The sequence below is a fragment of the Scyliorhinus canicula genome, chromosome 28, assembly GCF_902713615.1.
Source record: "Scyliorhinus canicula chromosome 28, sScyCan1.1, whole genome shotgun sequence".
NCBI classification, from domain to species: domain Eukaryota; kingdom Metazoa; phylum Chordata; class Chondrichthyes; order Carcharhiniformes; family Scyliorhinidae; genus Scyliorhinus; species Scyliorhinus canicula.
The window spans coordinates 11,519,336-11,543,278 of record NC_052173.1 but is presented as its reverse complement, the minus strand read 5'-3'; the positions used below and the strand labels follow the sequence as shown (position 1 = coordinate 11,543,278).

Below are 23,943 nucleotides of genomic sequence, written 5' to 3'. Positions count from 1 at the left end.
ACCCTTACTGTCCAAAAAGGTTAGATGGGGTTACTGGGTTACGGAGATAGGGTGGAGGAGTGGGCTTAGGTAGGGTGCCCTTTCCAAGGGCCAGTGCAGACTCGATTGGGCTGAATGGCCTCCTTCTGCACTGTAAATTCTATAATTCTATGATCCATACACTCATAGCATCTGAAATAAATGGGCCATGTTTGACCTGCAGGGCCTAATCCTTAGGAGTGGGTTAGCTGTTGGTCTCACTAATGAGGCTGTTACTCTGAGAGGAGCTGTGTGCCAGGGAGGGTTCCAGCGGCCACTGGTGCATGTGTCCTTTTTGTCGGGTGAGCTCTGTTAATTTACTGCTTCCTCTGCTGTGGAGGTGTGCACCTAAGGAGTGCAATGAGGAGTCCCAAGTAACACCTGGTGGGCTGGCGATTGAGCATGGCCACACCCATCCCCTTGAATGTACCGCGGATACATGAGGGTTTCCAGATGAGTGGGGTAGATGGATATCTACATGATCAGGAGACCTCAGAGCATTTCCAGGATACTGGCAGCAGTCAACGGTTTAAACAGAGTCAAGATCCTGTAAGTAAGACCCAAGGGTTGAGTTGCTAGTTTTTTACAGCAGCAATGGAAGGTCCAATCACGGCACCCCGATTTCGAGGGGGACACCCGGGTCCACACCCTTGCCACCAAGTCGCCACTAGTCCCAGAGTTCCAGCCATACACCCCCCCAGCAAGCCTGGAGACAATATAAAGTGTACTTACCTTCTTGCTCACCCTCAACATGGTGCCAGGACCCTGTTTCTAAATACACGCTCCAAAATCATGCCCACTTGACTCCCGGCTAGGAGGAGTTGAGCATAGGGGGGAATATTCGGGCTTCTCGCCCGTCAATCAGATTCAAATGAATGCAGAGGAGCTGTTAGCGTGTACCCGCCGGCATGCGGTGGGAATTCCACTATGGCCGTCAGGGTGCGACCAGAGACTGGGGACAGGCCTGCCGCATGGTGCCGATCCCGTTTTTGGGCCGACGCAGCATTCTCCACCCAATCTGGATTCCTGATCTTAGCGGTGAAGGATCAGAGACTCCCGGCCTACGTCATTCACTCCATGATAGCGTGCTAACTTAGCTCCATTTCATAAAAGCCCCCTTTACTTTTTCTCCTGTGTGATTAATTAAATGAACAGGACACTTTAGTGATAGTGGATTCTTTCAGTGAACGCTTGCAGTGAATACAATTTTGTGCAGTAAGAAGTCTTACAACACCAGGTTAAAGTCCAACATGTTTGTTTCAAACACTAGCTTTCGGAGCACTGCTCCTTCCTCAGGTCTTTTTTTAAAAATTAAAATAGAAAGCAAGCATTTATTGTGTGGAGAGGGAAAGAAATAACAAAGATTTCTAAAAGATGGAGACCAGTTCTGTAGCAGTTAAAAACAACTTAATTCATAGGAAGAACCTACCACATCATGGCTACAATTTTGTGGTGAACTGCTTCTTCAGCAATATCTATTTCAGAGAGGGCATGATACAGGAGTGCTTATGAAGAGCATAACAGGGCAGCACGGTGGCGCAGTGGCTGCTGCCTCAGGGCGCCGAGGTCCCAGGTTCAATCCTGGCCCCGGGTCACTGTCCGTGTGGAGTTTGCACATTCTCCCCGTGTCTGCGTGGGTTTCACCCCCACAACCCAAAGATGTGCAGGTTAGGTGGATTGGCCACGCTAAATTGCCCCTTAATTGGAAAAAATTAATTGGGTACTCTAAATTTTATTTTTTTTTATTAAACAAATGAAGGGCATAACAGACTAGTAAGAAACTTGTTGGGACCATCAATTTTTAAATGTTTGGCCTCAAAATCTGGGGAATGCTGACAAGGCCACATTTATTGTCCTCAGATGGAGATGGTGGACCCTTGTTGAAGCAACTGTCCTACGACTGAATGACTTGCTAGGCCACTTCAGAGTTAACCATGTCATGAGGGACTAACATTGCATGTAGGCCAGAGCAGGTGGAGATAGAAAGTTCGCTTCCCTGAAGGATATTAGTATTTTAATATTTTAATATCATTTCAGTTCTGACGTCTGCTGCCAAAATGATAAGAACTATTGATGTGAATTCAAAATCGCCAACTTGTCCAAGACAAAGCCCATTGCACTACAATTCCACATACCATTATCACTCTTCACTATAACGTGACAGAGAAACATGAGGCAGAGTGAGACATCATCCCACATGGTGGTGGGGAAAAGCAGGGGGATAGCCACCTTGCCCTGGTCTCACACACTACTGTCAGCTTAGAATAACGCTGACACAGAATGGGCAACAAGCTCTCTTGGCCAGGAATGGCACCTGGGGAGACCAAGAAATAGATTGAGGAGATAAACAATGGGTGCAATGTAATAGTCTCATCACGCCCACCTTGTTGATGCAACAAGGCCACCTTTCATGAGATTGGGCGAGATCCAAACAAACAATTTAAGTGAGCCATTAGGCTCATATAAATCTACACCAGATTCTCCTGAGGCTCAAGAATTAATGCCCTCGCCTGGGAGACCTCGCCATGGCACCATTTAGTACTGCTCTACATAAACGTGGACCACGCATAATGGCACCTGGGGGAGTCTCCCAGTCTATTAGAGAGCCCCGGGTGGTTGGGCTCTGGGCAGGGAGGTACCCTGTCACTCCCAGCACCTGGGCACCTTGGCACTGCTACCTGGGCATCCTGGCACTGCCAGGTGTGCCAGGCTGGCAGTGTCAAGGTGCCCAGGTGCCATGTTGCCCGTGCCAGGGATCTGGCCTGGGGGTTCCCTGCCCTGAAGAAGTGGGGTGGGGTGGGGGGGAGGGCTCAAGGACCCCCAAAGAGGTAAGTGGGGGGTAGGGTCCGGAGACCATGGTGGAGGAGTGGGGGATTGAAAGATCAGAGTGACATTTAAAAATAGTGCCCTGATCCGCGAGTCATGAGGTAAGTATGGCCTCGGCAGGGTGTTCCCAACCAAGGCCAAAAAAAGGGCAGGATCCTGTTAGATAGCAAAGTCATTCTCGGCACTGCAGGCACCATGAAACACCACCCCAAATGCGCCCAAAACAGGACTCTGTTTCTTGCAGATTAAATCGCGCCCAATATCTACATTCTTAAAATGGTGGAATGTTTTTAGTTTCCCTGACCGAGGCATAATTATTCATTTATTGTTTGGAATGGAGACTAATGTCACCTGTGGATTTTCTCACATTATAAGATACGGCCAGTCACCAGACGTGTCCAATGCTCATTCGGTTGCTATTAATCAGTACATTTCAACAACAGTAACTTTATCACAGTTACTAAATGAGCTGATAGTTGATCCAGTCTGCGTCAGGTGTTTGATATATCTGCCTATAAATGCCAGGCAGGAGTTAAGAAGAGCTCTTACAGCACAACCACCGTGATGTTGCGACTGGAGATTTTAGTGAGCCTTGTCCTGCTCGGTAAGTACAACTTCACTTTTTTAAATTCACTGGTGGGATAAGGAGAACAAATCCCTGAATCATTTAAGAACAAATTGCATGCTCCAATTAAGAAATTTGAGGGTATTTTGCAATTGCTGAACTAAGATGGGCCGAATGGTCTTCCTCATCCACGATTATCTTGTGGACCACAAAGAAAAAATGCTGGCCAATTCTGCAGTACAGGGCTCTTACAGTCCCTGAGCCGCTCTGAGGGTTCTTCAAGTTTGATTTGCCACATTAGTAGATAGATACAATGCTTCTTACAGACTTACTGATTACATAAGTTTAAAAGATAGTAAATATCGATTAGTAAAGGTTATAATGAAAACATTGAATCTCCTCAATGTTTACAGGGCTCTGTTCTGGAGATGAACGTGTCATTGGAGGGACTGAGGCACAGCCCAACTCGTGGCCATGGCAGGTATGAAAAATCCAACCATTCTTATCCACCACCATGGATTACCATCAGCGCTCTATCAACTTATGAGAATTTGAATTAATGAGTCCCCTCACCAATATTCAGTGCTCTCTGCCTGGCTCCCACAATAGTGTTATACTAAGGCCTTAGGAAGCAGTGGGAGATTTGCCATTAATTTCAAACAAAAAATAATATCTGACCAAATTATGTCCTCTAATTTTCAGTGACCTTTAACCTCTGTCCACCTGAACCACATGAAAAGAAAATAGCCATCAATGTTTTTATTAATTATATGTAATATTAAAAAGAATATCCCCCACATCCTATGAGAAGCAAATACGTCAGGTGCTGGCAATTACTGGACAGCCATCAGGGGTCCTGTCTGCTTACTGCCTCCCTCCGTAAGGAGGCATGGGATAGTGGGAAATTTGGCCAGTTGGCTAACAATCTGGCTAGGCGATAGAAGTCAGAGAGTGGTGGTAGATGGCAAATATTCAGCCTGGAGCCCAGTTACCAGTGGCGTACCGCAGGGATCAGTTCTGGGTCCTCTGCTGTTTGTGATTTTCATTAATGACTTGGATGAGGGAGTTGAAGGGTGGGTCAGTAAATTTGCAGACGATACGAAGATTGGTGGAGTTGTGGATAGTGAGGAGGGCTGTTGTCGGCTGCAAAGAGACATAGATAGGATGCAGAGCTGGGCTGAGAAGTGGCAGATGGAGTTTAACCCTGACAAATGTGAGGTTGTCCATTTTGGAAGGACAAATATGAATGCGGAATACAGGGTTAATGGTAGGGTTCTTGGCAATGTGGAGGAGCAGAGAGATCTTGGGGTCTATGTTCATAGATCTTTGAAAGTTGCCACTCAAGTGGATAGAGCTGTGAAGAAGGCCTATGGTGTGCTAGCGTTCATTAGCAGAGGGATTGAATTTAAGAGCCATGAGGTGATGATGCAGCTGTACAAAACCTTGGTAAGGCCATATTTGGAGTACTGTGTGCAGTTCTGTTCGCCTCATTTTAGGAAGGATGTGGAAGCTTTGGAAAAGGTGCAAATCAGATTTGCCAGGATGTTGCCTGGAATGGAGAGTAGGTCTTACGAGGAAAGGTTGAGGGTGCTCGGCCTTTTCTCATTAGAACGGAGAAGGATGAGGGGAGACTTGATAGAGGTTTATAAGATGATCAGGGGAATAGATAGAGTCGACAGTCAGAGACTTTTTCCCCAGGTGGAGCAAACCATTACAAGGGGACATAAATTTAAGGTGAACGGTGGAAGATATAGGGGGGGGATGTCAGAGGTAGGTTCTTTACCCAGAGAGTAGTGGGGGCATGGAATGCACTGCCTGTGGAAGTAGTTGAGTCGGAAATATTAGGGACCTTCAAGCGGCTATTGGATAGGTACATGGATTAGGGTAGAATGATGGGGTGTAGATTAATTTGTTCTTAATCTAGGACAAAAGTTCGGCACAACATCGTGGGCCAAAGGGCCTGTTCTGTGCTGTATTTTTCTTTTTTTTTAAATAATTTTTATTGAAAAATTTTGTATTTATATAACAACAACGAACCGCAATAAAATACCAACAATAACAATAATGATAACAGTCATAAACATTCGCCCATCCTCAATGAACAACAAAACATATTAACAACAACTTAAATTAACACAATATTAAGTTAAATAACCAAGAAAAAAATAGAAACAGTACAGAACACCAAAACAATGGTTTTGATACCTATCAAGATACCTATCTTTGAGCCAGAAAGTCCAGAAAAGGCTGCCACCGTTTATAGAACCCTTGTACTGATCCTCTCAGGACAAATTTGACCCTCTCCAATTTTATAAATCCCGCCATGTCACAGATCCAGGTCTCCACACTTGGGGCCTCGCATCCTTCCACTGCATCAAGATCCTCCGCCGGGCTACTAGGGACGCAAAGGCCAGGACACCGGCCTCTTTCGCCACCTGCACTCCCGGCTCCGCCGCAACTCCAAAAATCGAGAGTCCCCAACCTGGTTTGACCCTGGATCCAACCACCCTCGACACCGTCCCCGGCACCCCCTTCCAGAATTCTTCCAGTGCTGGGCATGCCCAGAACATATGGGCCTCCCTCGCTCCAGGAAAACCCTCTTCACTCTCGGAGTTCCATGTGCCCATACGAAGCTCAAAATACTGCTAGTCACCCTCCTGAAGAAGGCCCTGGGGATGAAGATGGGCAGGCACTGAGAGAGGAACAAGAACCTCGGCAGCACCGTCATTTTGACGGACTGCACCCTCCCCGCCAACGACAATGGCAGCATGTCCCACCTCTTGAACTCCTCCTCCATCTGATCCACCAGCCTGGTGAAATTATGCTTGTGAAGAGTCCCCCAGTCCCTGGCCACCTGCACCCCCAGGTACCTAAAACTCTCCCCTGCCTTCCTAAGCGGGAGCCTACCAATTCCCTCCTCCTGGTCCCCAGGGTGCACCACAAACACCTCACTCTTGCCTAAATTTAGTTTATAGCCTGAAAAGGTCCCAAACTCAGCTAGCAGCTCCATCACCCCCGGCATCCCTCCCACCGGGTCCGCCACATACAGTAGCAGGTCGTCGGCATACGACACCATATGTTCCTCCCCACCCCACACCAAACCCCTCCACCTCCCTGAATCCCTCAACGCCATCGCCAACGGCTCGATTGCCAATGCAAACAACAAGGGGGACAGGGGGCAACCCTGCCTGGTCCCTCGGTCAAGCCGGAAGTACTCCGACCTCCTCCCATTCGTGGCCACACACGCGGGGCCTCATATAGCAGCCTCACCCATCTAATAAACCCTTCACCAAATCCAAACCTCCCCAACACCTCACATAAGTACCCCCACTCCACTCTATCATAGAATTTACAGTGCAGAAGGAGACCATTTGGCCTATCGAGTCTGCACCGGCTCTTGGAAAGAGCACCCCTACCCCCTACCCAAGGTCAACACCTCCACTATCCCCATAACTCAGTAATCCCACCCAACACTAAGGGCAATTTTGGACACTAAGGGCAATTTATCATGGCCAATCCACCTAACCCGCACATCTTTGGACTGTGGGAGGAAACCAGAGCACCCAGAGGAAACCCACGCACACACACGGGGAGGATGTGCAGACTCCGCACAGACAGTGACCCAAGCCGGAATCGAACCTGGGACCCTGGAGCTGTGAAGCGATTGTGCTATCCACAATGCTACCGTGCTGCCTGTTTTTGTTTTCTTTCTTTAAGAGGAAAGGAGTTCTAATTCTAGCCGACTAAATTCAGAGCATTAAAGTGCTCTGGGTGAGGTTACATAGAACATTACAGCACAGAACAGGCCCTTCGGCCCTCAATGTTGTGCCGAGCAATGATCACCCTACTCAAACCCACGTATCCACCCTATACAGTAACCTAACAACCCCCCCCCACCCCCCCCCAACCCCCCCACCCCCCCCCCCCCCCCCCCCCCCCCCCCCCACCCCCACCCCCCCACCCCCATCCCATTAACCTTATTTTTTAGGACACTAAGGGCAATTTTGCATGGCCAATCCACCTAACCCGCACATCTTTAGACTGTGGGAGGAAACCGGAGCACCCGGAGGAAACCCATGCACACACGGGGAGGACGTGCAGACTCCGCACAGACAGTGACCCAGCCGGGAATCGAACCTGGGACCCTGGAGCTGTGATGCATTTATGCTAACCACCATGCTACCGTGCTATCGAAGGCCTTCTCCGCATCCAGCGCCACCACTATCTCAGCCTCCCCCTTAATCGCCGGCTTCATGATGACATTCAACAACCTCCGTACATTCGTGTTCAGCTGCCTTCCCTTAACAAAACCTGTCTGGTCCTCATGTACAACCCCTGGCACACAGTCCTCTATCCTGGTGGCCAGGATCTTTGCCAGCACCTTGGCATCCACATTAAGGAGAGATATGGGCCTGTATGAACCACACTGCTGGGGGTCCTTGTCCCTCTTTAAAATTAAAGAAATCAGCGCCCGCGACATCGTCGGGGGCAAAGTCCCCCCTTCCCATGTCTCATTAAGTGTCCGCACCAGCAAGGGGCCCACTAGGTCCACAAACTTTTTATAAAACTCCACCGGGAACCCATCCAGCCCCGGCGCCTTCCCTGACTGCATCTGCCCGATCCCCTCCTCCAGCTCAATCGGCCCTCCTCTCCACCATTGGCTCCGACCGGTAGAGTTCCCCGTAAAAGTCCTTGAAGACCTCATTCACCTCCACCCCCTTCCGCACCACATTCCCACTCTTATCTCTCACTCCAGCAATTTCCCTAGCCGCATCCCCCCCATAATCAGACCTCCCGCCTCTAGATCCGGGACACGTCCCAGCATACGCCTCATAAAGCCCGCATCATCCCAATTCGGGGCATACACACTAGCAAGTACCACCTTCTCTCCCTGTAGCCTGCCCCTTACCATAACAAACCTACCCCCCTTATCCGCCACCACCTCAGATGCCTCAAACGACACATTTTTCCCCACCAGAATCGCCACTCCCCGGTTCTTCACATCAACCCGGAGTGGAAAACCTGCCCCACCCACCCCTTCCTCAGACGGACCTGGTCCGCCACCTTCAGGTGGGTCTCCTGAAGCATTGCCACATCTGCCTTTAGCCCCCTCAGATGAGCAAGTACCCTAGACCGCTTCACCGGCCCATTCAGTCCTCTCGCATTCCAGGTGACCAACCGGATCAGAGGACGTCCCGCTCCCTCCCCAGTCGACTAGCCATAGCCCGTCGACTGCCCGCCCCAGGCCAGCACCCCCCGCCTGACCCAGTCCCCACGCTGACAACACCTCACCTCTGTCCCCCCGGCCCCCACCAGCTCCTTCCTGACCCTGCCAGCAGCAACCCGGTATTCCCCTTTCCCCCCCTCCCTCCCCGCCCAGGCTAGGAACCCTCCTAGCCGCGAACCGTCCTCCATTGTACTTCCGTGGGTCAGCTAACTTCTGCTGACCCCGGAAACTCCCGCCAAAGTGGGATCATCCCCATCCTGTCACTCCTCAAGGCACCGCTCCAGCGCGGGGAGGAACCAGTTAAGGCCCCACCCCCCAGCCCCCACCCCCCAGCCCCGCAACGCGGGAAACCAGAGGAAAGCCCGCGCTTTCGCACTGCCCCACCACACCCTTCTGACGCTGCTCCCAAATACCAGCTCCACTCCACAACCCTATACAGAATACAACAAACCCCCCCCAACACCCCCCGCACAATACAAAACTTAAACAATGTCCCCCAACAAAAAACAGAACAACACCCCAATAAATAAGCATATCAAAATTACAAAAGTACAGAAAAAACACAGCAACAGCAGAAAGCAGCAATAAAGCATTACAACCGACCCCGCAACCCCCAACCCCTAGTTTGAGTCCAGCTTCTCCGTCCGCACGAAGGCCCACGCCTCCTCCGGGGAATCAAAATAATAATGCCGGTCCAAATAAGTTACCCACAAGCGCGCAGGCTGCAACATTCCAAACATTATTTTCTTCTTATAGAGCATCTCCTTCGTCCAATTAAACCCGGACCGCCGCTTAGTCACCTCCGCACTCCAATCCTGGTAGATCCGTACTACCCCATTCTCCCAATTGCTGCTCTTCACCTTCTTGGCCCAGCGCAGCACACACTCCCGATCACTGAACCGGTGGAACGTCACCAGCACCGCACGCGGGGGTTCATTCTCCTTAGGCCTCCTGGCCAGTACTCTGTGGGCTCCCTCCAGCTCCAGGGGCAGATGGAAAGATCCTGCCCCCACTAGCGAGTTCAGCATCGTGGCCACGTAGGTTGTCAGATCCGACCCCTCCAGCCCCTCCGCAAGGCCCAAGATCCGCAGATTCATCCGCCTCATGCGGTGATCAAGCTCCTCGAAGCGGTCTTGCTACTTCTTATGGGGTGCCTCGTGCCCCTCCACCTTACTCACGAGGACCACGGCCTCCTCCTCTCGTTCAGCGGCCTGCGTCTGCAATGCCTTGATTTGCCTTAAAATCTGCAAAACAGCGCAGGAGAGCAGCTTGCTGCTCCTGGGCCCACAGCTTCTACTCCTCTGGTGCTCCGCCGGCCGCCATCTTGGATTCCTTCCCCCGTTTTTTTCTGGAGAGCTGCTGCCGTTTTTTTCCCCCTTTCCACTCCGAATTCGAGTCATGAAATGTGGAGAAAGTTGATCACCACACCTTCTCCCACCGGGAGACGTCAAAAAAAATTCAGTTTTGGGCTCTAAAAAGAGCCGAAAAGTCCGTTTGAATCGGGAGCTCCAAATGTGCGGCTTCCTACGTCATCGCCGCCACCGGACGTCTGTGCTGTATTTTTCTATGTTCTAACCCAAGGGTGCAAAGGGAAATTGCAGCTCCCTAATCCTAATCCTGTCTCAGTGGAAAGCTGCTAACTCAGCACAGCCCTTTTTTTTCCCCTTTATTCTCTTGGACAATATGACAGGATAGCTAAGTGTCTGGATATTTATCCATGTGACATTGTCAAGAGGCTATGCCCCTTTAATTTTGAAGATACGATTTTTCAAGCTTTCAACTGACTGGAAATATTGCAATTTGAAACGAGACCAAACTACTTAAAAATACAAGGCTACCTTCCAAAGAAAAACAAACAAATCACCCACAGGGGAGTGCGAAGAGAGACATTTCCTAAACCCGTCATTGTCGAGGAAGAAACATTAAAATGCAAAGTGCTGGATATTGAAATGGCTGCCCCAGACAGACCCACCCAAAACCCCTTGAAAATACACACGGGTGACGTATAACAGACCTGGCTGCAGCCACTCTACAGAAATTGCAAGAATGTTTTCAGCAGAAGAAATGCTGCCATTAAGGTTATTGTAGGTGGCCTCAATTTTTGGCGTCTGTACCCATCTGTCAAAAACAAGCTGTTTAGACCATTCAAATTCCAGGTACATTTGGTCAGGCCAATGTCTATTGGCATGCCTCTGGCACCAACTGCTACACACTTAAAATAGGCCTGCTTGCTGCCATATAGTTTGTTGCACTTTCCTCAGGCAAGGAGGAGGAAACCTTGTGAGCTTTTCTGGTCTGCAGCAACAGAGACAGGTGTTGGGCCGGCCACTTTAACTGTTGTGATACCCATTTGCAAGAGGTAAAGTATCCACCTCTTCTTTATCACCTTAGGGATTATATGGACAAATTTGACTGCCTCATTCCTTAAGTCTGAGCTATGGGCGTCTCCAATGTCTCTGCCACTAATTTATCTTTCTTCAATTTCCACCTCTTGGTGTTTCTCCACCTGTTTTTAAATTTCCGTTTTCCGGGCTTGCAGGTGGAACTCCATCTCTAAGTGCCTAGCTGCACCTCTTACTTCTTCCAAGGACTTCTCACCAGTTATCACATCCTGTTCTGCAAAAGCATTGACATTGAATGTGGACATTTTAGCACTTTAGTATTGCCGACCCAAGAGAACCTGCTGGTGGCGGCATTGAGGTTCACGCCCCACACCAGTGGGAGGATGGAAATAAGTCAAATTGACCCATTTGCACATTATTAATGGGTTGGGCACCAGATTCTCCAAGCCCGCGTGATTCACCACCCCTTTGGGCCAGGATTGGCGTGGGGGACCTTGAGGTAACTCTTTAAGGAGGTTGCCCCCAAAGTCCAGCGGAGGGCCCCCCTCTCCCCCACAATGCAAATCCTGCCCACCCCACCCCAACCAGAACCCCCCTAACCAACCATCCCCACCAGAGTCCCCCATTTACAGAGACCCCCAGAGGAGAGACCCCCACCAGGGACACCCCTCATTACAGAGACCCCTGCCTGGAAGCTAGAGAGCAGTCCAGACAGAGACAGTGGGGCAAAAAATCATTGCTTTAAAATTCACCTGTGCCCTACACCTGCTGCCTAAGGCAGAGAAAACAGCCCCTGTAAATTCCTAGAAAGCAAAAAACACATCAGCTGGGTTTAAATCCCCTCAGATCTTTGATCTGCAAGGTTTTCATTCACATCAAGGGAATTGGTTTTACTGGGCTGTGATTGACAGCTTGCATGCAGCCAACTGCCTGGATTGTTTAATTTCATTTCCCTTCACACTTGAATGGATCTCAAGTACCTAGCTGTTAAACTAACCGCAATGTTTATGAACATCTAGCTATGATTAACAGCTCTTGAACCACATCAAAGGCAATTACTTGCTTTCTGCAGAGAACAGGAGTAAGTGAATGCACTTAACTACCTTTAATGTTATCCAAGAACTGCCAATCATAGCTACAGTGTTGTCATGTAAGTATGATGTGGAGATGCCGGCGTTGGACTGGGGTGAGCACAGTAAGAAGTCTTACAACACCAGGTTAAAGTCCAACAGGTTTGTTTCAAACACGAGCTTTCGGAGCACGGCTCCGAAGAAGGAGCCTGAAGAAGGAGCCGTGCTCCGAAAGCTCGTGTTTGAAACAAACCTGTTGGACTTTAACCTGGTGTTGTAAGACTTCTTACTGTCATGTAAGTAAACATCTGTAAAGTCTGGGGTAGAAACCTGCTTTGGACAACATGCATCTTCCCTCTTGATATTGGTTTCAAGTGCAGAAAATGGAAGTGAATATCAGGCGGGGAGTATAATGGCTTGATACTGCAAAACTTTACATGACTTGCCAAAATGAATTTCTACCTCTTTTCATTTAAACCTGGGTCGTTATTTAAAGATCCAACACAATTCAATAATTTTCCACGCATGTATTCTGCATAAATGTGAAGTCTTGTGCAGTGTGTGACCAATTGAATTCTTTCTTACAGGTCTCCCTTCAAGGTTATGCTGGTTACTGGTACCACACTTGTGGTGGCACCCTGATCCTCAAGCGATGGGTACTGACTGCCGCTCACTGTGTCGATAGGTGAATGATTTTGATTTAGACTCTTTGACAGTTCAACCTGATCCAAGTTTCACTGTATTCTGTGAAACAGAAGCTTTCTCATTCTTTTATACCTTTGTGGTTTCAAAATCTGTGATCTTTCTTTTGCTGTTTCTTTGTGTCTTTCTCTTCCTTCTTTTAAAAAAAATAATTTATGGGATATAGGCTTCGCTGGCTAGGCCAGCATTTATTTCCTTTGAGGATGTGGTGGTGAGCTGCCTCCCTGAACTACTGCATTCCATATGGTGTAGATACACCCACTGTGCTGTTAGGGAGGGAGTTCCAGGATTTTGGCCCAGCGACAGTGAAGGAACGGCCAATATATTCCAAAGTCAGGAAGGTGAGTGACTCAGAGGGGAGCTTCCAGGCTGTGCGTTCCCGTGTATCTGCTGTCCTTGTCTTTCTAGGTGGCGGTGGTCGTGGGTTTGGAAAGTGCTGTCAAAGTAGCCTTGGTGTGTTCCCGCAGTGCATCTTGTAGATGGGTCGTATGATTTCCACTGTTCGGTGGTGGAAGGAGTGAATATTTGCAGAAGGGGTGCCAATCAAGCTGGCTGGATTGTGTTGAGCTTGTTGAGTGTTGGAGCTGTACTCATCCAGGCAAATGGATAGTATTTCATCACACTCTTGACTTGTGACTTGTAGGTGGTAGACAGGTTTTGGGGTGTCAGGAGGTGAGTTACTCACTGCAGGATCCTCAGCCTCTGACCTGCTCTTGTAGCAACAAGATCTATATGGCTAGTCCAGTTCAGTTTCTGATCAATGGTAACCCCCAGGATGTGGATTGTGGGGGATTCAGCTTCGGTAAAGCCATTGAATGCCAAGGGGCGATGGCTAGATCCTCTCTTGTTGGAGATGGTCATTGCCTGGCACTTGTGTGGTGAGAATGTAACTTGCTACTTGTCAGCCCAAACCTGGATATTGTCCAGGTTTTGCTGCATTTGGACATGGACTGCTTCATAATATGAGAAGTCTTGAATGATGCTGAACATTGTGCAGGCATCAATGAATGTCCCCACATCTGACCTTATGATGGAAGGAAGGTCATTCATGAAGCAGCTGAAGATGGCTGTTCCCAGGACACTATGCCGAAGAACTCCTGCAGTGATGTCCTGGAGCTGAGACGATTGACCTTCAACCACCGCACCTATCTTCCTTTGTGCCAGGTACTATACCAACCAGCAGAGGGGTTTACCCCTGATTCCCATTGACTCCAGTTTGGCAATAGTTTATTCAACTTGCAAATAAAAGTTATGAAAAACCTTTGTGATTGGGAATGGTTAAAATTAGTTACTTAAAATACCAAAGAAAATTGAAAATGAGCACAGCTCACCATTACAAATGAGTAACTATGTACCAGTAACAAAAGTAGCAGTGTCACCCCAGCTACTTTATCAGGCAATGGCATCCCTTTAATGATCTTGTTCCTCTTTTTTTTACCAATAAGGAAGGTCTGATTTTGAGATTTTTTTTATTTGAAGCCTTCTCCACCACTTTCGTTTGGAGTGACTTATCATTTCCTTTAATCAACAGCATGGGTGTGTCATACCGTGTAGTCTTGGGTGATCACAACATTTATGCGGATGACAAAACCGAACAGTACATTTCTGTTCAAAATATCATTACCCACGAAGGATGGACTGGTGACCTTGCAATTGGGTATGTAACTATATTTTGGATAAATAAGAAATGTGTTGACACCATCGTAAATTTTATTTCCAATTAAGGGACAATTTAGCGTGGTCAATTCACATACCCTGCACATCTTTGGTTGGGGGGGGGGGAAACCCACACAGACACGGGGAGAATGTGCAAACTCCACACAGACAGTGACCCAGGGCGGGGATCAAACCCACGTCCTTGGCGCTGTGAGGCAGCAGTGCTAAACACTGCGCCACTGTGCCACCCCATAGTAATTTTTAAATCCAGTTTATCATGGCAGCACGGTAGCACAGTGGTTAGCACAGTTGCTTCACAGCGCCAGGGTTCCAGGTTCGATTCCCCGCTGGGTCACTGTCTGTGCTGAGTCTGCACGTTCTCCCCGTGTCAGCGTGGAATTTGTCCGGGTGCTCCGGTTTCCTCCCACAGTCCAAAGGTGTGCATGTTAGGTGGAGTGGCCATGCTAAATTGCCCTTAGTGTCCAAAAGTGTTGGGTGGGGCTATTGAGTTACGGGATAGGGTGGAGTTGTGGGCTTGGGTAGGGTGTTCTTTCCAAGGGCCGGTGCAGAATCGATGGGCTGAATGGCCTCTTTCTGCACTGTAAATTCTATGATTCTATGGCCGCTACTTTGCTGCATTCTCAAGTCCTTAAAAAAGATTACAACCTCTTTAACGTTGTAATTCATTTGTAATGCAGTTTTGTTTGGGCTGAAGAAAAATATGTTCCACTGCATTTTTTAAAACATTTTTTCCAATTTAAATTCCATGGCCAATTCACCTAAGCTGCACATCTGTGTATTGTGAGGGTGAAACCCACGCAGACACAGAGAATGTGCAAACTCCACATGGACAGTGACCCAGGGCAGGGATCGAACCCGGGTCCTCGGCGTCGTGAGGCAGCAGGGCTAACCACTGCGCCACCCCTGTTCTGCTGCATTGAATATATAATGTTCATTAACTCATTAATTGCACTAGACTATAATTGGTGTCAATGTTGTTAGTGACACTGAGAAAAATGTGTGTTGGGGAAGGAAAATATCAGGTTCAGCTGTGATTCCCCTACAACATACAGTTGAAGAGCCTGCTGGCACTCATCATCTGAGCTGGCACGTAGCCAGTTGGATGTGGTAGCAGAGAGTGAGTGGGGCATATGGAATAGTGCCCCAGCAGGACTGAGTGCTTTCAAGATTGGAGGGGAGGTAAATTAGAAAAAAAACTGAAATACTGTACATAATCAAAAACTCAGCTAGACTGTAGGTTCTCACAAACCACTATATGGACAGGTCTTAAGTCTTAAGGTGCACCTGCAGCATACTGATAAAAACAATCACAGAGATTTATGCAGAAAAACAATTCATTTTATAGGAATGACATTGCTTTGCTTTACCTGGCGAATGATGCTGTCCTGAACCAGTATGTCCAGTTTGGAGTATTGCCCGAGGCAGGTGCCACGTTACCAAATGACTATCTGTGTTACGTCACTGGCTGGGGCTACACTCAAAGTAAGTAATTCGGAATTCATGCACATTTATGTCTTTTTCACGTAATCATCTTCAAACTTTATCAGAAAACAAATCAGTCCTTCAGACGCAGGTCACATCAGGGTTTTCTACCTGATACATCTTCAATGCAACAACAATTTTGCTCACTTCAAGGAGTTCTAGCCTCCGGGTCTTTTGCATTCTTCACAGAGAGTCAGTCTGGATGGGTCATGGGGATTGGCTATTCCACAGCATAGAGTGGCCAGCAGCTTCCATATCTATGCAATTGATTGTTGTCATGTGGGCTTTATGGCTATTTAAATTTTAACGGACCCTTCCTTTTGCCGTGGCGATACATTTTGGGCAGAATCTTCTGGGGGAGGGGGGCATCCCTCAATCAAAGGCACTCAGTGCCTGATTGCGGGACTGGCCATCAGGAAAGGGGTGTCCCGTTGAGACCCACACCTGTACCCTTGCTGCCGATCCTCCTGCACCCCTTTTCCTCTGACCCCCACCCTGCAAAACCAACCCCCCCACATTATTTGCCTATGGACTGGGCCACTCTGCGATCCTGGAATTCCGATGCATATCCTTCCAGCAGTAGTCATGGCTTCCCCAGTGGTGCTGCTACTGGTCTCTGATTGAAACTTCCAACCCTGGGGCATTGATTCCAGGGGAAGACCTGCCGCTGGCCTTGCCACTTCCTAATTGGCTGTGGTTCAACGGTCATTCCTGAAAAGAGGCAGCATGGGTCTCTTGCCAACTCTCCAGCCAGCAGGCGAGACCCCTGAAGACACAACATGTTCTGCACACACAAAGAGTTATGCCTTGTGCCTGGCATTCAGGCCTCTTGAGCGTCCTCTGACTTTAATCACTCCACCATTGGTAGCCAATGATGCTTTCTGATGCCTGGGCTCTATGCCCTGGACTTTCCTCCACAAACTTGTCACCCCATCACCCATCTTTGCTCCTTTAAGATATGCCTTAAATTCTACCTCTTTGACCAAGAATTTTGTCACCGGTCCTAATATCTCCTTCTCTGGCTCAATCTCAAACATTGCTTTATAATGCTCCTGTGAAGTGCCACAGGATATTTTATTATGTTTAAGTTATGTTTAAAATATAAGTTGTTGTTGATGTATTCCCATCATTTGCAAATCATGGCTAACTTTGATTAAAATCATATCAATATCATCTGGTGCCATCGGATAGATAAAACTCCCAACGATATCGTTCCTCTGTCCTATTTTGAACCACAACCTCTATCACTTAAATAATTTTGGCACTGCCAGTTACAGTGAAGTCGGTATCTGCCAATTGTCATCCTGACCAGAGGAGACAGAAGGGCACAAAGATGTCACAAAGCATCTTCAGCTGTTTCCTGGGTTGCTAAAACTACAGAAACGCTCATTAAACAACCCATCTTTTTAATTATAACCATCCTACAGGTATATAAATAGAAACCAAAACCCACAAAGACTCACTCAGGAGTAATTGTTCACCACATTTATTTATCCTGTCACACTGTGGGCGTTAACACATACTGTAGCTGCAGTAGGCGGCTAGCAATACTGTCTTTTGCCCTGAGTGCACCATTTTTCTCAGGTTCCTTTGTTTTATTTTCATGTTTTCTTCTTAATTTCTTTTCTTGCTTGCTCCTTCCTCATGCTTCATTGTTTGCTTCTTCAAATCCTCACAGCTTTGTAATGTTTGAGGTAGACGCATATAAGACAATACACTGGGATACAGAATTTTTCTGCAAGCAGCTAAATGTTATTTTTCAATAAACCTGCATTATAAAACTATAGATCCCTTTAAGGGTCTTCCATGAGTGCACACTATATTAATCCAAGAAAAAAGTTGGCTTCATCAGATACAAATACTCAAACTGGAATGTATACATGGAAGGTGAATGGTTAGAAGCTATTAAATGGTCTTCAATCTGCTTGTCAGTGTTTCCATAGTCATGCAGTTTATATGATGCTAGATTCTTACATTATCAGAGTTACAAACCTAGAGCTCAGAGTGTGGTCAGGGGCAAACCCCTAATCCAGCTCCTTGTCTGCTCCAAAAAACAATTCAAATTGAATCCAATTCATGGACCCCACAAGAGAGACACGCCTGTTCCAGGCATTACACCTGACCTCAAGCTCCCACCATAAAATGAGGACTATAAGAAAAGTGAATGACAAAAACGCAACAGTAACACTGGATCTCTTTTCTTGCTGCAGGTGGTGGGACAGTTAATCCTACTCTTCAACAGGCTCCCATCAGGGTTGTTGCCTACGAAGTATGTTCCGAACCCGCATGGTGGGGTCATTATGTCACACGAAATATGGTGTGTGCTGGAGGTGATGGCATTGTTGCTGGTTGTCAGGTAATAATCTCGGATTCTCTCTTTCAATTGACAGATTGAAGAAGTTTTTGATAACCTTGAGTCCCAGGAAGGCCACTGCACTGAGGCTGTATTTACCTGTTATTTCCAAATTCCTTTCTCCTTTCTCTTCATCTCTCAGCGCTGGAACAGAAGTGCAGGACTGGAAAAAGCCATTTATGTTCCAGCCAGCAAGTCCCAAAGTTTGTGAAATATGAAGCACCACTCTATCTCTCATTACCCTCAATCTCTTCCCTCATCAAACATTTATCCAGCTTTATCTTGTTTTTACTGAGACCAGCTGCCTCGTCGCCTCTTCATCATGTTAGTGATGGCTTAATAGGAGAAATTTCACCTCAGAAGGTTGTGGATTCAAATCCCACTTGAGCCCACAACCAAGGCTGACGCTTCAGTGGTGTACTGAGGCAATGTACACTGTCAGTAGTGCTGTCCTTCAGAAGAGACGTTCAATGAGATACTGTCTGCCCTCTCAGTGGAAATAAAAGATCCTATAGCACTATTTCAAAGAAGCACAGGGGTATTATCCCCGGTGTCTCAGCCAATTTCTATCCCTCAATCAACATCAGAAAAACAGATTATCTGGTCATTATCACACTGATGTTTGTGTTTGCTGTGTTCAAATTGGATGTTGTGTTTCTATACATTCTAATGGTGACTACACGTAATTGGCTTTAAAATGCTTTGCAGCATCCAGTACTCTTGAAAGGTGCTATATAAATGCAAGTCTTTCTTTTTCTCTCTGTCCCTTTCTTCTCATCAGCCTCTTTCTCCATTTCTTGCTCACTTTTCATTCCTGTTTTCTTTTATTCCTATTTTCTTTTCAATATTTCTCTTCACATTTTTTACTCCTTATCTGTATCTCGACCTTCCTGTTTCTCTTTCATTTTATTCCTCCTGGATTTTTGTTCTCCATTTTGTTCTCGGGGGTAGATGGGAATGTAGAACTTGAAACACAAACAGATCTGCCATCTTATCGAATGGTGGAGCAGGCTTGAAGGGCTGAATGCCATACTTTGGCTCCTATTTCATATGTTTGAATTTTGATTGACAAATAGATTTTAAATATATACATTTTTTTATATTTTTATTGAGAAAATCTGACATTATAGCACAGTAAAAAAAACACAAAACAAAAACAATCCCAAATTTATCCTCCCTCCGCCCCCCAAAAAGAAAACAAATCGTAGCCAGATGCCCCCCTTCCCAAATATGTGACAGTGACCAACTCCCTGAAATAGGAAATGAAAGGCGCAACCTCAAGTAGACTCAAGTATTTTTAAAAATAAATTTAGAGTACCCAATTCATTTTTTCCAATTAAGGGGCAATTTAGCGTGGCCAATCCACCTACCCTGCACATTTTTGGGTTGTGGGGGCGAAACCCACGCAAACACGGGGAGAATGTGCAAACTCCTCACGGACAGAGACCCAGAGCCGGGATCGAACCCGGGACCTCGGCGCCATGAAGTAGAACCCTTCATGAAGCACTTGACCTTCTCCAAGTACAAAAACTCCATACAGTCACTCAACCAGGATGAAGCACTTGGCGGAAACGGAGTCCACCACCCAAGCAGAACTCGCCTCGGGCTATTAATGAGGCGAAGGCAACAGCATCCACCTTCATCCCCATCTGCAGCACCGGCGAGTCCGAGACCCCAAAGATAGCCACCTAGCCACCAGCGGTCAAGGCTCTGATTTTTAAAAAATTAAATAGATCTTACATACTCCAGTTTGAGGAACCAAATTTTTTATTTTTAAAAAATATTTTTTATTCCCCTCCTTTTTCACATTTTCTCCCAAATTTACACCCAACAATAAACAATAGTCAGTAACGAATGTAATGTCAATCCCCATATCAATAACAACGATCCCATCCTCCCACCAAACCCCCAAACATTAGCCCGCATGTTAACATAAACAAATGACAAAAAGGAATCAGGAATCACCCAGAGTCACCATTAACACATACAGTCACCCTCCCCCCCCCAATCCTCCCAGCCCCCAACCCCCCTAATGTTCGATGTGATCCAATTCTCAAAAGTTCATTATAAATAACGCCCATGAATTGTAGAACTCCTCCATCCTTCCCCTCAGTTCAAATTTGACCTTTTCAAGCGTTAAGAATTCCAGCAGGTCCCCCCCCCCCCCCCCCCCGTCCCCCCCATGCCAGGGCACAGGGTGGAGAGGTTGATCTCCACCCTAACAGAATCCACCTTCGGTCGATCAACGAGGCGAAGGCTACAACATCTGCCTCCGCGCCCATTTCCAAACCCGGCTGGTCCCACACCCCGAATATGGCCTCCCGAGGGCCTGGGTCCAGTTTCACGTGCACCACTTTAGAGATTACCCTAAAAACCTCCTTCCAGTAATCCTCCAGTTTTGGACAGGACCAAAACATATGAATGTGGTTTGCGGGACCTCCCCCACAATGTTCACACACATCTTCTACCCCCTCAAAGAGCTGGCTCGTCCTCGCCCTCGTGAGGTGCGCTCTATACACCACTTTCAGCTGTATCAGCCCCAACCTAGCGCACGAGGTGGGAACTAAATATAACAGGCTTTTAATGGTTTTCCTCACAGGGAGATTCAGGTGGACCTCTAAATTGTAAGCGAGGTGGGGTATTTGAGGTTCATGGAGCCACCAGCTTTGTCGCTGCAGCAGGCTGTGACACCTACATGAAACCAACAGTTTGGACCCGTGTTTCGTCTTACATCAGCTGGATCAACAATGTATGTTAGCATTTCATTTTTGTTATAATTTTACATAAGATGCTATGGGATAAATATTCTGACTTCACATTCCGTGCACAGAGCGTTATAGGAATGGATGTGTGTTGGTAATGGGGCCCTGCACGATTATCCGAGTACTTGAATTTGGAGCCACCAGGCCCATGAAGCCAGAGATGTATGTGGGTGGGAGGGAGGTGCAGCTGCAACGTGAGATCACAAACAGACACAATATATGGGTGGATCTCATGAAACAAGGTACAAGTGAGGGAAATAAGTCTTTTGACATAATTCCCACAATTTGCAACACTGGGTTCCATCAGTTTTGCCATGGCGATGGAGGAGGTGTCAATCAAGGCCCATTAGAGCGTAATATGGCATCGGACCTGCTAGAGGCGGCAGGGTTCTCTGCTGACTCTTTGGATGGTGGGAGCCGAGCCCCCACTTCAAGCCACAGGATGAATTCAATTCAGGTAGCTGGACACCCAACTTACATTACAAAGCTTGTGTTGACTGTGAAACTAGTACAATTGGCATATTGCATATATCACACATAATGAGCGGGATTCTCTGCCCGCGTTCGCCCGCGACCGGAGAATCCCGCCAGAGGTCAATGGATTTTTCCATTCTACATGGCTCGCCCTCGGCGCTTTTGCAGCAGGCGGGCGGGAGAATCCAGCCCATTGTTCATGATACCCCTTCAAATAAAGAAAGTATGAGGTAAAAATGTCACTGAAGATGGACAACTTCATATTATCTACCTGATATTCAGTTTTATCGAGTTCAATATCAGGCAGAGCATTTAACAGACAGCAGACACAAAATTACTTGTTTTGCAAAGAATTTCTACCCCGAGATAAATACCTGGAGGTAGAATTTCTGTGGCGGTTTTCCCAATCTCCTGCCGAAACCGCTAGGAAAACTCCAGAGGCAAGGTGTAAACATGGTTTCTACCATCTCGCCACTGATCTTCCACTGAAATTATCACAGGGAATTGGAAGAACTGCCACAGAGGTTCTACCCTCCTTCACCTCCCCTCCTCCCCCCACACACATACATGCACACACAGACATCTATATTTGGAGTAATAGTCTAGTCAAGTATCGGCTCATACTGCTAACCGGTTTCCAACAAAAATAACAATCACGTTTCATCTTTCAGAAAATCGGTCTTCATCAAACTGGATTATGATGGACAAATTACAGCTCCCAGGTGAAAAGTCGTCTGACTTCACTGTGTTGAAATATGGCAATAAAATAAAGTGAAATCCATAATTTTTCCTCTTCGTTGTTTCTTGATATTAAGATAGCTTTTGTAAAATGAAGGAGATGAAGATTGGGTTTTCAACATTTATAGCACATCATGACCTACTATTTATTAATTATTTGCTGCATGTCTGAGAAATATTATTGATATCATTGTTAATAACTATCTCTGACTCAATGACCAACTCATATTGTGTCTGGGCTGAAGTTTCAAACACCAGTCAAAAGCCAGCGTTACCTGTCTCTCCTGTAGCTGCTGAGATTGTCCAGCATTTTCTGTTTTTGTTGCTGATTTACATTCCCTGCCTCTGCCAGGGATGCTGAGGCCCACTGTATCATTCCCACTATCACCTTGGTTGAGATTGGCAAACAACACATACTGAACTTGATCTATATGACCATTTCACAATGGGCAATGCATTTAGTAGCTGAGCTATTAGGAGAGCTCATCCACACACTTACAAACAAAGGCAGCCACTTTCTGCTAGCAATTTCGGAAGACAATTATTGACTGGATGTGTCAACAAGTTCCCTGATCTTGACTAAATAGCGAAAAAAACATTATCTGCCAACACATCATTGTATCAGTTGAAGTGGTTCTTAAAGTACCAAAAGCAGTCAACAAATGAGGCAACGGCAAGATTGATGTCATGTCAATAGGGGCCTTCAGTGTCTGTCAAACAGAGTACTTAAGTTTCTAGCTGTCCTATTGGGAATCATTGAACCATTTGAGTTGTCAGTTGACTGCAGAAAAGAAGATACATAAAGGAAGTAAATTAATTTTAGTAGTTAACAGTTTAAATAAATAATTTTACTATTTGGCATTGTGATTAACCAAACTTTAATTATGGTATGCTCTTGTGAAATGAAAATCGCTTATTGTCACAAGTAGGCTTCAATGAAATTACTGTGAAAAGCCCCTAGTCGCCACATTCCGGCGCCTGTCCGGGGAGGCTGGTACGGAAATCGAACCGTGCTACTGGCCTGCTTGGTCTGCTTTAAAAGCCAGCGATTTAGCCGAGTGAGCTAAACCAGCCCCTATTCATAGTAAGAAGTCTTACAACACCAGATTATAGTCCAACAGGTGTGTTTCAAATCACTAGCTTTCGGAGTGCAGCTCCTTCCTGAGGTGAATGAAGACGTGACCTACCTCTTCATTCACCTGAGGAAGGAGCAGTGCTCCACATCTTGAGGAAGGAGCATCTCCACATCTTGTAAATCATATCCAAGGTGAATTTGTAAGCAGGTCAGGGGGCATTATGACAATGAAAATGCCTGATACGTGCTGTATCCACTTAACTCATTCACTAGCTGAGGCACAATTTATTGTTTACCACTGCTGATCACTAGACAGCCACAATCACTGCAGGATGTGTATGTGTGGATATGTAAGTAATGAACAATTAGGTTTGCCATTTCGCTCCTGCCTTCACTGTTGAATGTTTACTGTCTAAATTTACACATGGAGAACAGTCACTGGGATTTCCAGTCCTCGTGAAGGATTTATCCCAGATGTTAGTTCATTCCTTCCTTGTAACCAAAATCTGTTTGGCTGGCCTTGTGGGGCAACCATACAACTGATGATTTCTTGGTAAAGAAAGGAGTCTGTTACAAAACGATGAAATACTTTAAAGATAAAGGCTTGCAAATATAACGCCGTTCCTTCACTG

The 23,943-nt window shown here is 46.8% G+C and overlaps 1 protein-coding gene across 1 annotated transcript; it reads left to right on the top strand.

The window, feature by feature from the left end:
- The first annotated feature begins 420 nt into the window (after positions 1 to 420).
- LOC119958099 (chymotrypsin-like elastase family member 1) lies at positions 421 to 22,287 on the top strand. Its single transcript, XM_038786328.1, has 9 exons — positions 421 to 567; positions 3,370 to 3,448; positions 3,823 to 3,890; positions 12,636 to 12,733; positions 14,282 to 14,407; positions 15,773 to 15,909; positions 18,120 to 18,265; positions 20,862 to 21,011; positions 22,170 to 22,287. Exons 1-9 carry the CDS (start codon positions 421 to 423, stop codon positions 22,197 to 22,199), a joined length of 981 nt encoding a protein of 326 aa, XP_038642256.1. The 3' UTR covers positions 22,200 to 22,287.
- The last annotated feature ends 1,656 nt before the right edge of the window (positions 22,288 to 23,943 follow it).

Coding starts and splice junctions, on each gene's coding strand:
- LOC119958099 (XM_038786328.1), top strand. CDS start 421: ATGGCCACACCCATCCCCTTGAATGTACCGCGGATACATGAGGGTTTC. Junction 12,734..14,281: donor GCCGCTCACTGTGTCGATAG/GTGAATGATTTT, acceptor TTTAATCAACAG/CATGGGTGTGTCATACCGTG. Junction 15,910..18,119: donor TGGCTGGGGCTACACTCAAA/GTAAGTAATTCG, acceptor TTCTTGCTGCAG/GTGGTGGGACAGTTAATCCT.